This window comes from Lichenostomus cassidix, chromosome 1Ab (genome assembly GCF_008360975.1).
Source record: "Lichenostomus cassidix isolate B80296 chromosome 1Ab, HeHo_3.0, whole genome shotgun sequence".
In the NCBI taxonomy this organism is placed as follows: Eukaryota; Metazoa; Chordata; class Aves; order Passeriformes; family Meliphagidae; genus Lichenostomus; species Lichenostomus cassidix.
The window spans coordinates 7,740,112-7,753,653 of NC_139481.1; the positions used below are offsets into that span (position 1 = coordinate 7,740,112).

A 13,542-nucleotide genomic window follows, 5' to 3' on the forward strand; every position below is an offset into this window, starting at 1 on the left:
TCTGTATTGTGACGTGCACTGCTTAAATTAATGTATCATTTTTAAAAACAGAAGGGTAAAATTGAATTCTGACATGTTGCTGCTGTTCTCATAAGCATGATGTGGAGATCCCTGAGCTAACGATACCAAATGATGTGGCAAATTCACATGGTGGAGTGCAATGCCTCCAGATGTGAAAGTACAGAAAGCACCTAACTGCAATTGTGTGCACTGCAGGCACAGGCTGCCAAGATTTCTTTGCACTGTGACTCCTCATGCTTCCCTTTCCACCCCTGCTCTAGTCAGAGCCACTGTGGTTAACTCCAGATTCACACTCTGCATCATCCAGGTGTGAGCAGCAAAGCTCTGATGCTATACACCAGTAGCAGATGTTAATAGCTGGTTAATAACAAAGAAGGTTACATAAAGTTTGTATTTTGGATTTTCTGGTCCGGTGACATTTTCCTCTCAGTGAAAAATAGGATTATATTTAAAACTGAAATTCTATCATAGAATGTGTCACAGGCCTTTAAAACTTGTAGGCTGGGAAAAAAACAAAGCGTAGAGTTTGCCACTGTTTTAGAAAAGCTTGCAAGCATGAGTCTAATGCCAATTGTCCTGCGAGCTGCTCTCTTTTAGTGTTTGCAACATTTGTTCTATAGAAGTGTTGGGTATTCAAAGAAGGAAAAATGTTTCTAGGCTAAGTGCCTGTGTAAAGAGTAGGTGAAGGATGTATTTAATGAGGTGACATTTTCTATAGTGCATCTTTGGGCAGGCAGTTTGGCAAGGAAAGTAAAGTGTACCATTTTGTAACATTACTGTGTTTGTTGTGTCTTGAAGACCTGCACAGCTCAGCAGATTCTGTGTCAGGTTTCTGTTTAAATGCACTGCAGAAGTGTGAATGAAGTTGTTCATTTCACATATTGCTACCAAGTGGTGAGTGTAGTGGCAACGTGTAATTTAGGAACAGTGAAAATAAGAAACAGATTTCATGCAGGCTCATGTATTTGGAACATTGCTCAAATTTACACAATGCTACTTCTGCTGCTAAAAACCTCTGTAAGAGGTAAGGTGTAAATATTCCAGAATTATTCCATCAGAACACCAATTTTCCAGGGATTTCCCCATTTTTCAGAATATGGCAGTTTTGTTACATGGTTTAATACCTCAACCCCTTCTCTCCTGCCTCTTATACATACACCTGTTCATTGGTAAAAGATCTCTTGACCCAGCAGGACAGGTACTATGACTTCCATCCAAAAATCATGGCATTCCAATGTGTGTTCCACATGCTGTGGTCCAAGTGTTTTCCTCCCAGTTGCAATAGAGTTCTGAACAAGTGATGCATGAAAATTTTTACCTTTTTGTGGGGAGGAAGGAAGCCCTACAGAGCCATCCCAGTGCTGTTTCACACTAGTATTTTGGGTGGCCATTCCTGTTGCATCTGGGATCTGGCACTTCTGCCCTGCTGTGTCCAGGAACCTCAGACAACAGTGGGGCAAATATTGAATATTGCAATCAGCTTCTCCATCTGCAGATCCTGAGCAGACCCCACTGATTCTTTCCAGCCTGTTACTGCTAACAAAATGTACTGCACAGGCATGAAGATCTGCAGGGCATTTCTCCATTCTCTCAATAGCTAGCAGTCAGCTTCTCCTTTGGAACAGCTATGGATGAAGTTTTAGCCAACATTTTTTATCATGTGAATTACACACCAGATTGGCAAGGTGAGTTGCATAAATGTTTTGGAGGCAGTTGAAGCAGTGCAGTGCAATAGGTGCTATTTAAGGAATTCTGCACTTTGCTGCTGAAACAGAGACCCTGGACATGTTTGTCCTCATTGGGAAACATCTGCAGCTGTCATCTCCTCCAGAGAAAGGAGCTAGTTGTTCTGTGAAATTGTAGACAGTTCGCCTTTCAGTAGATCACATTGAATTTATAATTCATCTCTGAACTTTAGCTCTGTGGGCAATGTTAAATATTAAGGCTTTTTCTTTAATAAGCTGGTAGTTTTTAGAAAGAGATGTGGAGTTCAGCACATTAAAGCAAACTGTGATAAGTAATAGTGTTTTCTATTAAACTTCTAGGACATGGACTGGACCTCAGACACTTTGTAATATTGCATTAATGAAACCAAATTGGTCTGGAGGGTAGAGAGATCAACAGAGAGACAGTAATACAGACTGTTTTCTGAGGAAACCAAGCTGATAGCAATTAAAGGAACAAGAAGAGCAAAGAACAGAAATACTATGTAAAGAAACACATTTTAAAAAGCAACCTGTGCTCCTGAGCCACATAAAGTATATATAAAACTAGGAATACTCCAATATGGTTATTAATGTGATATATTCTCATATGACAAGGGGAGCTGTAACTTTGTTAGTCAAGACTTTAGTGTTTTACTCACTCCTTTAACATGCAAAAATTACAGGCAGTTTTATCTATACCAACATTTCTCAATCTGCTATGCTACTTAGTACTTTTTATTGTCTGCAAAAGACAGGACCAAGCATTCTTTTATATACCTTAACTAAACAGTAACTAGGGAGGTTCCTGCAATTTGCTGGTTGCAGCTCAGCATCAAGTGCAGAGTCCAGTGTTAAACTTCTGCTCTTACTGTAGACAGCAAAGCACATTATATTTTGATTTCATGCAAGAGTGAGGCAGAATGGGTAAAAACGTTCCACGGGAGCAGTGAGAAGACAGGGAGGAGCAGTGAGGCAGGGCAGGTGTGTCAGTGAGTTACTCACAATGAAATGGGGCGGATGAGAAGCAAGCTCTCTGTGCTGTACGTGTTCAGCCTGTGAATTCGTCCTCAGGCAGGAGCAGTGAAAGCCTGGCTGCTGAGGTCACTGAGAAAGGACGGCAGCCTTGTGCCCCTCAGCCTTTAGCTGGGAATGCCTTGGGCTCTGCTCTGGGACCCTGGGGATTTGGAGAGCAGTTCAGGGTGTTTCCAGCTGAGAGTTCTGCTGCTGCCTGCTCTGCTGCAGGGGAGGTTGTGCAGATGTGGCTTTGGTTTGGTTTTTTCCTGAGCGGCGTGTTAACATAAATGCTGCTGGTAATTAACACTGAGCTAAGAATTATGGTGGATGATGACTCTGACTTCTCATTCTTACTGGGTTTAATTGCAAAATCTAAATCATTCTGAATAAGGGCCTTCACCAAATCCAATAAAGAGCAGGAATGTTTTGAGCATTTCCAAAGCCCTCAGTAGCTATTGTGCAGGGTGGGTGCCATAAGGCTCTCCTGGCTCTCCCATCCTGCCCAGCTGTTGGCTGGCTTGGCAGCTTTCTGAGCTTCTCTTTCACTTTGATTTCCAACACTGATTTTTGCTCTTGTTCCTTTGGGGACCCTGTATGTACACTGTATTCTTGGTCAAGACCCTCAGCGGTGTAATTCTCCTCATCTGCAGCGATTTCTCCCATCCTCCGTGTCCTCAGTTCTCTGCTCTTACTTTACTGTGCAGTGCTCATTCCCCTGCCACAGCTCTCCCCCAGCACACAGTGTGTCTCGTGGTGAAACCGTTTTGCATCCTCATAGAACTGAGTTCTTCCCAACTCCCATGTGCCCCCTGCAGGATAAATACTTTCCTCTTCGGGTTCTTTAATTTTGGGGCTTTCCTGCCATGTCTTTTGACAAGCAATAATAAATTAGTATTTGAAAAGGAAAACGAAGGTTGCTGACACTTCTCAGGGTGGTTCTCCCCCAGTCTGAGGTCCTTTTACATCATTTTGGCATCTTAAAGAGGTTTGACATGGATGCACACTCACACAGATTTTGTTGCTCCCTGACTGGCTTTGCTGTAAGTGAAAATTACATTCCAGTAAATGCATTTCACTAGATGAAGAGCAAACTCCACAACAGACTTGTAATATTGGTTAGGAAAGAGCCTTTTTCCCCAATAGTTTACTTTGCTCCAGGGAGGCACAAGCTGTACCAGCCAGATTCCTTTTTTGTCATGATGCACTGTCTCTATGCCCAGAAGTTTTGCTGGCAGAACTGCTCCTCCAAGCATGACTAGGATAAATAGGATTTACAGTTTCTAGCTGTGATACTATATGATTTTAATGTTTGAAAAGGACAGACAAGACCTTTATTGAAATATCTCCGATAATGACATTGTGACGTGATTGCATTCTGATTTGTCATTGTATTGAATTGCACATATCAGGAAATTGCCTGCTGTTGTTCCTAAGGAGATACTTCTCCTGAAGATGTTGGTTTTTATTTCTTTTTCCAATTAGCTCCTAAACAGCTTCTGTAGTAATTGGTATAGCAAAGCCAAATTTACTTTTGGTGCTCTCTTCTGATAGATTAAAACAGCACTTGCTTTATTATGAACAATTTCTACAACATTGAATACAAAAATAGAACTGGGGAAGAATCAGTGTAAACCTGAGGATGTGTTTCTCTTCTTGCATCAAATGACCATATCAGTCTGTCAGTGCTATCTGAGCATTGCCTGCTTTTCCTTCATCCCTTTTTACCAGCTAAGATTCCTGACTGAAGGACAGTTAACACCAGTATGAGTGTTTTCTTCCCAATTCAGACTCTTCTAGGCCAAGCTCCTCTAATGAGACCATAGTAACACAAGTCCTGCAGAAGTGAGCAGTCCTGATGGTGTGGGAAATGGTGATCCTAGAGTGTAGTTGGAAAGGCCTTTGCTCCCTTGGCTCTGCCTCACTGATCCCTTGTATTATTGCAGGTTGCTGACTATTGCCTTTTTCTCCTTCAGCTTGGGGAGTCAGAAAACCAGCAAGGACACCTCAGTTCCTCTGGAATGACTTTTCCTTTCTCATTGCCCCACAGCAATGGGATTTTTGATGGCTTTACCACTTGAAGCATCTGGCTTCCAGTTAGACTTTAAGCATGGAGTGTCCCCTGGGCTGCCTCACCTCCTGCCTTGTCAGCAGGTCCCAGTGGCTGCCAGAGGGCAGGGATGGATGCTGGCACTCAGCCTGTTCCCACAGCCAGGCTGGGCCGTGGCAGGCAGTGTGCTGGCACAGCACAGAGCAGGAGCACTTGTGCAGGGGTTTAGATCTGCCTGGCTTCAGCAAGTCAGCACCAAAAGTGGCTGCAGCTCAGCTGAGGATCTGAGGCAGAGCACTCAGTGTCTGGGGCTTTGTTGGGATGCAGTAATCTGTTTGATCATGCCTTAGGCTGAATTCCATCTGGCCAGAGGAACTGCTGAAGGAGGATATTGTTTTGCACAGATGAATTTGAGGAGAGGTCTCGCAAGCTTCACTAAAGAGTCCAGTTCAGTTGGAGTTCCTCACAGAATCCAATCTCCACAGCAGGGAGAATTGAGCACAGACATCAGAGAAAGGGCCAGCAGGTTTTTCTGCCTTGCTTTGCAATATCAGTTGAGATGTATCAGTGCTAGAAACAAATTCTTATCCTACAGCTAGACCTGCCCTATTCCAAAACTTAGGAAAGTAAGTGGAGAGAAATGGGAAGGTTATTGTATCTAAACAGACAACAGATCAAGAGCACTGAGCCTGTACATTACATCTTCCCTCCTGGCCATGAAAGTAAGCAAGCAAGGGATAGAGAAGGTCTGGGCACAGTCACACCTCTTCTTTTGGTCACACAGTTCGGTGGATTTCAGAGACAGGAATGGTGCTTTGGACTACTTTGATTATGCTCTTTCCTGTCAGTGGATATTTCTTGGTGCAGTTTTCTTGACCATTTCCTCAAGACAGCATGATGCTGAATCTGCCCCAAGCCATCTTTGAGCTGAAAAGTTCCTCTTAACACAAGTGTTAATAATAACAGGTTATCTCAGAGCAGGACTTTGAAAAGCACTGAATCAGATGGGGAAATCCTGCAATGATCCAGCTGGAACAGTACAGGATCAAAGATGAATGTGCCAAAAAACTTACACTTATAAGATTGAGGACATCAGTATTGCTTGTGTTTCACAGCAGTGAGAATAAGGAAAGCATAGCTCTGTGAGAATATAGCTGTGTTTGGTAGCACTGATTTCTTTGCTGCTGCATGGCAAAGAATATTAAGACTGAAACATCACAATAGAAGTTGGTAAACAAACACAGATCTTCTATACTTGACTTTATAATAGAAAAGCTGTCTAGATATGGGACTTGAAACCTGGATTGAGATAAACAGAACCAGGCCCTGTTAGGAAGTATTGTTATGGGAAGAAAGTGAATTCATTCCACTGTATGTAGAACCTCTCAAGAATCTCACAGAGCAAGGGAGTGCAGAGCCTGGAATCCATTTCTTACTCTGGCAGTGTGCAGTTCCTGGGTTGCAACTTAATTTGATCTTATTTCAGTACTCTGTGAGGTTCTAGAAGCAAGGCTAGAATTATGAAAAAATAGAAAGCAATAAGAGTAATGAAGAATAACATCCCTCTAGATCAGGTGCACTGACAGAATGATCATGCCTTTTGAAAAGCAGACATTTAAATTACTACAGCCAGAAGACTGGTAAAAGCCATCCTATGCCTATTGCCCCAGAGCAAAATTTACTATTTTGACAAAGGAGGGAGGAAAAGAATTTCTTCAGAAGTTTCCAGCCATCTCTGGTTTCTTCCATCCTTATTTGATTGCATAAAGAGAGACACATAAGAGGCTTTATAAGATTTTTGTTCCCTGATTTGTTTTGACATATCATAGGTGATTTTAGATGGAATAGTTGGGCAACACAGAGCTCACAGTTTGATAGTGAATGCTGTGAGGAGTGATGGGTCACAGTGTAGTGATGAAAGCAGAATATCCATGTCCATGGCAGAATGTTCAGAACAAGATGATCTTTAAGATCCCTCCCAGCTCAAGCCATTCTGTGATTCTATAATTCCTCATTTTAAAGCTGAGCCTGAAGCTGCTTTTGTTGTAATGTTCCAGTCCTGGTAATATGGGGTGAGAGGAGTGGCAGAAATGAGAGCTGGCAGTGATCAGGTTGAAGGAATTCAGCCTTGCAGCCATTTGTGGGGAACAGAACAGCTCCTGCAGCTAGCAGTGCCTGAGGTTAATAGATTGTGCAGACTCTAATACACACCCTGACAGAGGAAGTGCATTTTTTGAGTTGTTGCTCAAAAAGCTTTCTGTGTTTTACATGGATGCTCAAGTAACCCATTTAATTTTTATTGCCTTATTCTAAGAATGACCCAAAATACAAGTAACTAGATATTTAATTCAAGTTTATTCAGATGCCTTTAGGTTTAAAAGCTGAAGTGGGATAAAAATCCTGTTATCTCCCATATGTTCTACCTGCACAGACATTTCAAAAACCATTCATCAGGATTGTCTGCAGAAATGTTAAACAAATGCTGACCCAGATATACTAGTCCCCTGAAAAAGTGTAAACTATATATATCTGTTGTTTCATAATGTAATGACTTCTATCTGGATCTTATGTATGCCATAGGCCCTCACCAGAAGAACTGTGGAATAGCAAAGATATAAAGCAGTTCTTAATATTACTGTTTTTAATAAATGCACAGAAGAACTTCTGTAGGCAGAAATAAAGATCATGTCTTAATCAGAGTACAGAGAAAATAGAGGGAGAACACATTAAAGTTCAGTGACTGAGAAAGAAATTGCAGGAACGTTTTTTTCTGTGACTACATAATAGGCACAGAAGCTATTTCCATGTGAAATTCCTGGTCTACATCTGTCTCAAAAATCAAAAGGCCAGGTAGACTAAAATAAGGCCTAACAGTAAAAACTGCTGTGTGATTTAGGTGAAATTATACTAGGAAAATATAAAACCTGCACCTTTTTACTCAGCAGACCTGAGTAAAAGCTGAATTATGATCACTTTGGAGACGTGTGAGACGAAATTTTAGCTCCACTGAAGGACAATGGTAAAAGATCCATTCTCTCCAAAATTCCCTTGGACACCACCCATGAGATCTTTTTACCACTGTTTCTGTTGAGCAGCCAGAGCTGCTGTGAGAACAGGACTGAGCTCCATTCAGAAGCAGCTCAGACTGCCTGGTCTGGTCTGGATTCATTTGTTTGTGCAGCCTCACTGCAGCGCAGAGGGGAAAGTGATCCAACCTGGGTTTCACATCCAAACCTGGATTTTCATGTCTGACAATTAGAACCCACTTCCCTCTCCACATAACTGTAAAATAAACACATTTTGTCTGTAGGTCTTTAAAAGTTAACCAACATCAAACCAGTTATACCATATGTTATACAGTGACTTTTCAGGTTGACAATGATAATTTTTTTTTTTTTAACATATTGGGCTGTCTGCTTTTCCCACTGATTTCAGCACTCAGTGAATTCTGCTTTGTCCTGCCTGATCTGACTTCCTCTCCCCTTTCAGGGAAATCTCCCTGCCTTTATCAGTTCATTCCACAGAGATTTGCATAAGCATAGCTGAACATAAACATCTATATGAACAGAGAGTTCTTTTAGTACTTGACTTGTTTTATTCCAAACACAAACATTAATAACCATACATTACAAGCACCTAGTTGTAAATACACCATGTTACATTTTACATATGCAGCATTAGATAAAAAATCCTGACTTCTTTTCCCAAGGTTTGCTTGATTATTCTCTTTTTTGTTGTTTTGTAAACTACTGGGAAATAGTTTTAAGTGATACATACTTTTAAGATACATTCTGAAAGGTGTACCTCGTTTAAAATGTGCTGGATTTGAAAAAGAAACAAAGAGAAGAAAAAGGGATCATCTGATCAACTTCTTCATTATTATTCTCTTTTCCTGATCACCTCTGCCCCGGTATGTAGGAATTGGCTGATTTATTTAAATCCCAGGAACTCCCACGGCATATGGTTCATAAAGTAGCATTTACAGCATGCATTGTAACACTTCACTGCTACTAGAAAGACTTGAAAGTAATATGGTTTGATGCTGTTCCAAAGAAAAAAGAGAGTAAAACTATCTCTAATATTAAGTCAACTGCTGTAAGATCAGCTTTTGGAGAGAGATGGTATTTTCTGAATGACAACTGGCACAAAAAACCCAAAAAACCAACCTAACCAGCCTTAAAAAAATCCCATAGCCCAGAAAAACCATCCTCAGAAAGTAGTTTTTCAGCACTGCCTTTTTTCCCACAGCCTTGTGGAGCCCCCAACCCTGTCTGCAGAAAATGAAAGAGAGAGGGGTGGGATTAATGTGTAATTAAAGGGAATTTGGAAGGCTGAGATGTTGCGGAATGTTAGATCAGTAGCTGGAACAGCATGTGGTGTTCTTTAGGCAGGCTTCATTGAATCCATACAAAAAAAGAAAGAAGGGCTGCTTGCCTGTCTGCTCATTTATCAAACAGCTAGGCTGAACTTTCACAGCTCCACAAAAGTGTTTTACTGTTTGCTGAAGTTTTGCTCCAGAAATTAAAGCTGAACAACCTAGCGACTCGGAGTCTTTGCTGCATTTTTGACATCAGCCACCTTGTGCAAAGCTCTTGGAAACCAGCACAGGTCAATTCTTACATGATACAAAAGGAAGATAGTTGTACCTTTGCTAAAAGCCCCCAAAAGAGTACTGAAGAAATGGTCAAATATGTGACTTGTAATGTCTTTATTTATATAGCACCTTTTGATCTAAATACATGTTCCAAAGCTTTCAGTCATCAATCAGGATTAAATATTTATCATGGTGGCAAAATGGCTAATGGAGAAAAAAAGTCTATATTATTTAATCAATTTAAATTGACTCTTTTCCTGGTTGAACAGCTATATTCCATCTTGCAGGCCTGTTTTCCTTTAATATTAGTTGGTGTTACCCCCCCAAAGAGGAAGCATTTAGCAATTTATATAATAAAAACACAATTAAAATGGATTACAAATTTTGAAAGGAAGAAACTCCTTTGCAAGTGAATCTTCAAGGCTTACAGCAGTTTTTGTTCCATGACTGTTCTCACAGAAAAATTCTCCACCTACTACATCAGACCCCACTGAGAATCCATTTCAATCCTGAGAGGTGCTGAGCATCTCCTTTCCAGCACCTACAGCAAAGCTTTCTCTTCAGCATTAACCTGGCTGATAGAGGCTCTGATTACTGTAGGCACAACCTACATTCACGGATTCATTTCCTTAAATGCAGCCTGCGCTGAAGAAGTTTTGCTTTACAGTAGCAAAGTTCTTTTAATGTCTGCTGACAGTGGATTTTGGATTCTTGATGGTATCCTGCTGTGTCTGAGATCCACTTGTTTTCCATAGATAATAAATAGATTATGAGGTATCTTTACAAATGTCATTATGAGTTTACCTTGGTAGAAGTTATGCCCCTGTCAAATACCAAAACCCTTTCAGAGAATCATCTTCTAGAAAAAGAAGTGTTTAGTGGCAGGTTTATGAAGGTCTATAGAGAACTTTGTTGATCCTGCAAACTGACATAAATAAATAGTAGGCTCATTCTAATTACAGTCCTCCTTGGTTTAGAGGCAGAGTTGAACTTAGATTTTGAAGGAAATATGTTCTACTCCAGTAACTTTTGAAAGTATTTAAAATAATGGTAATTAATAGAATTATAGTGAAGTTTAAAGTCTCTTTCCCTTCTTATAGTAGTGGAGAAAATCAAGAGCTTTATTTCTGATTTCTTCTGCCACATATTTTATTGACATCACAGTACAGCTTTTCTGCTTTTCTGTCTTCAAAGCTCATATTAAATTACGTATTAGTAAATGTGCTTTTCCGTTTATCTTAATATCAGTCCTGTTTCTTTGCAGATAATAAGACAACAGTTTCCACAACTAACAACAAGAAGACTTGGAACCAGAGGCCAATCAAAGTAAGCAGTGTATGGTGTCATTATCATCTCTCACAGGGCCCCATCTGGCTCTGATTTACTGAATGGAATCACATGAGAACAGGGAATAATTTGTCCAGTTGGGGCCTTAAAACCAACTTTGATGGAAGTTTTATTGTAGTCTCTACATTATCTTATAGATTCAGCAGTGATCCTGCAAAGGTGGTCTAATGGAGGCTTCTTACCGACTGGATCAGCAATATTTTCCATGTTGTTCTCATGTTGCTTTTAACCTCAACTCACTTTACACAACATAAAGGACTTTCACACTCAGGAGTAATGGAGCTGCTGTTGGAGGCTGGGAAATGACAACTGGTTAGCATCATGTTTCAGGCTAGAGGACAAGTGTCAGAATGCTCTTTAGAGTTTAGCCAGGAACATACATTGACCTGAAATGAAATTGTCCACAAACCTATATTTAACCACCATTTTTCCATGTAATGAAATCCAACATACCTTCAGGTGATTAAAGAATTAGCTTATTGCCTTACCTGAAAGATGGTATTTTCTGAAAACATCCTAATTCCAGAATGAGAAACTGATTCAGAATTAAGAATGCACTTCCTGGGGTATTTGATTTTTTCCAATAAAAAATATTGGAAATATTGGAAATATTGTTGATAAGATGTATTTCTACCAATTTATGAAGAGGATACAGTAATGTTTTTATACTTTTTTTTCTGCTTATGAACTCTATAAAGTTTTTCCAGTGGAGCTTTGACTCTTTTTCTGGCAAGCGTAAGGCCCCTCACATAATAAAATCTGATTTTCTTTATTAGCTTTTACAGAATCCTACAGAGTAACAAAACTGTAGTGTCTATAGATCACAGGTGAAAAACTATGGAAGGGGAAGTGAAAATGTGAGATGGCGTGCTTGCAAAATTTTGTCGCAAATCTCGTTCAAAATAAAGCCTGAAAAACACAATATTGCTAAATGCTGAGAGTGAAACACACTATTAGGACTGAGCTTACATACTAAAGCTAGAATGACCTGCTCTTTAAAGTAAAAAAGCAACTAAGATGCTAAAAGAAATGCCATTAAAGATAGATTTACTGTGCTCTTCTAATAAATGGTCCATGCCAAGCAGTATTTCTTTGATGGGACACAATGTTGCTTCCCACAGCTTGGTATTTTCTTCGGTTTTGTAACTAAGCTTTTTCTTTTCCTAGAGCAGACATATTTAAGCAGCTAATTGAAGATCTGAAATCTATTCCCAAATGAAAATTCAGAGTTCCCATAACATCACTCATCAAAGCCACCAGCAATCTCTCAGGTGGAAATGCTGAGCTACCCCAACAGAGTACTAGGAAAACAAGATAGGTTCATAATCAGAGAATCAGGATTTAGTACTGAATATAAGTTTTGTGGAGGTTCATAAAGACAGAGTGAAAGTGAGCACAAGTTGCTTTGTGGACACATTCATGTGAGTACCCTCCCCTCCATCAGCCACCAAATCATCCTGCCATCAGCTCCAGCTTTGTTACTTGTCTTCCCTTGAACAAAAGGAACGAGCACTGCTTTATTTAAAACCAGAGCTTCTCCCACAGCCCCAGGAGATCAACACGCTCTTGATCTGCTGGCTAGAGGTGTCTTGCACCTCCAAAAGCTGTCTCTTTGCTCTCACCAGGGATAAAAATCAGCGAGACTTAATATTTCTTGCACCATTTCCCCCTAACCTGCCTGCCTGTCAGAGCAGCTTTCAGGTCCATACTCCTTTCGTGCAATGGTGCAATGGTTCTGCTCCCTGTCCAGCAGATCAGGGGTTTTCTGTCATACACACTGAGACTGCATGCATGCTGTATTTTAGGATAAACACTCTCCTTGGTAGACCCAGCACAGCTGTAACTGAGCTGTGGTTTTGTTTTCAGAAACATCTGACTGCATTCCAGTTAAGTGTTACGTAAAGAAATTACTTCAGGCATTAACACTTCAGTGCCCTAATCACCAACTGTGCTGAGCGACTGCTGCCAGTATGATTTTCATTCCACTTCCCTGCTACTGCCAAAGGAAATTCAGCCACAGAAGTAGTTAAGATTATCTGACTTCACACTGTTCTGCCTTCAGTCTTTCTATAGCAGAGCTGCCTTGCTGTACTCTTGGCCATCAGTTGTGAGCTTTCTGGTTTGCAGCTGGTTTATTGATGGAAGTGTGCAGCTGTGCTCTGCTGCACTGAGCTTAAAAACAGTTCCACCACAGGTGAGCTGTGAGGAGGCAGCTGAACATAAAAGCCAGTTTATTTCTGTGGTCTGAAAGTCTTCAATTTGGGACACAAGGTGTGAGTTAAACCAGTGGAAGCTACAGGGTGTGAGGGGAAATTTGCTTCTTTCTTTAAAGGAGTGCTGTATATAACAGATCCATGAGAGTAAAAAGTATTCCACTTTAACACAAAAATGATTTTGTTGTCTGCATGTTACTCTTCTACACATCAAACTTTATTTGAATTCAGTTGATTTTTTTTTCTGATAGAAATACAATAAAGTGATTGGAAAAGACTCTGTGCAAACTGCTCCATTTGAGTAGTTTTTGCCATTTGGGATGGTAAAATTACTGAAGGAAGAAGCTATCTAGAAAGATTTTAGAGGTTATTTGGCTACTCCTGTCCATATGATTTCAAAGCTACACGGAAAACTCTTATTCTCTTTACTACCCAGTGCAATATACCAGGGATTAAATAGTGCACAGTGAAATTCTACTACATTTTCCAGGCTTGTTTTTTTCTTACTTCACTGGTTTAAGACATTTGTATGGAGTGTATGTTTTGACCAAAGCTCTGATGGGAAAATTTGGAGCCAATAGTGTTGCTTTCTCAGGTATT

General features: G+C 40.4%; 1 protein-coding gene across 2 annotated transcripts in view; it reads left to right on the plus strand.

Moving 5' to 3' along the window:
- RFX4 (regulatory factor X4) overlaps positions 1-13,542 on the plus strand; it is an 84,276-nt gene that overhangs the window by 31,737 nt on the left and 38,997 nt on the right. For both annotated transcript variants that reach the window (XM_085049678.1, XM_085049677.1), the window contains exon 5: positions 10,647-10,708. In XM_085049678.1, the coding sequence (XP_084905804.1) occupies positions 10,647-10,708 (62 nt within the window). The remainder of the gene's footprint in view (positions 1-10,646; positions 10,709-13,542) is intronic.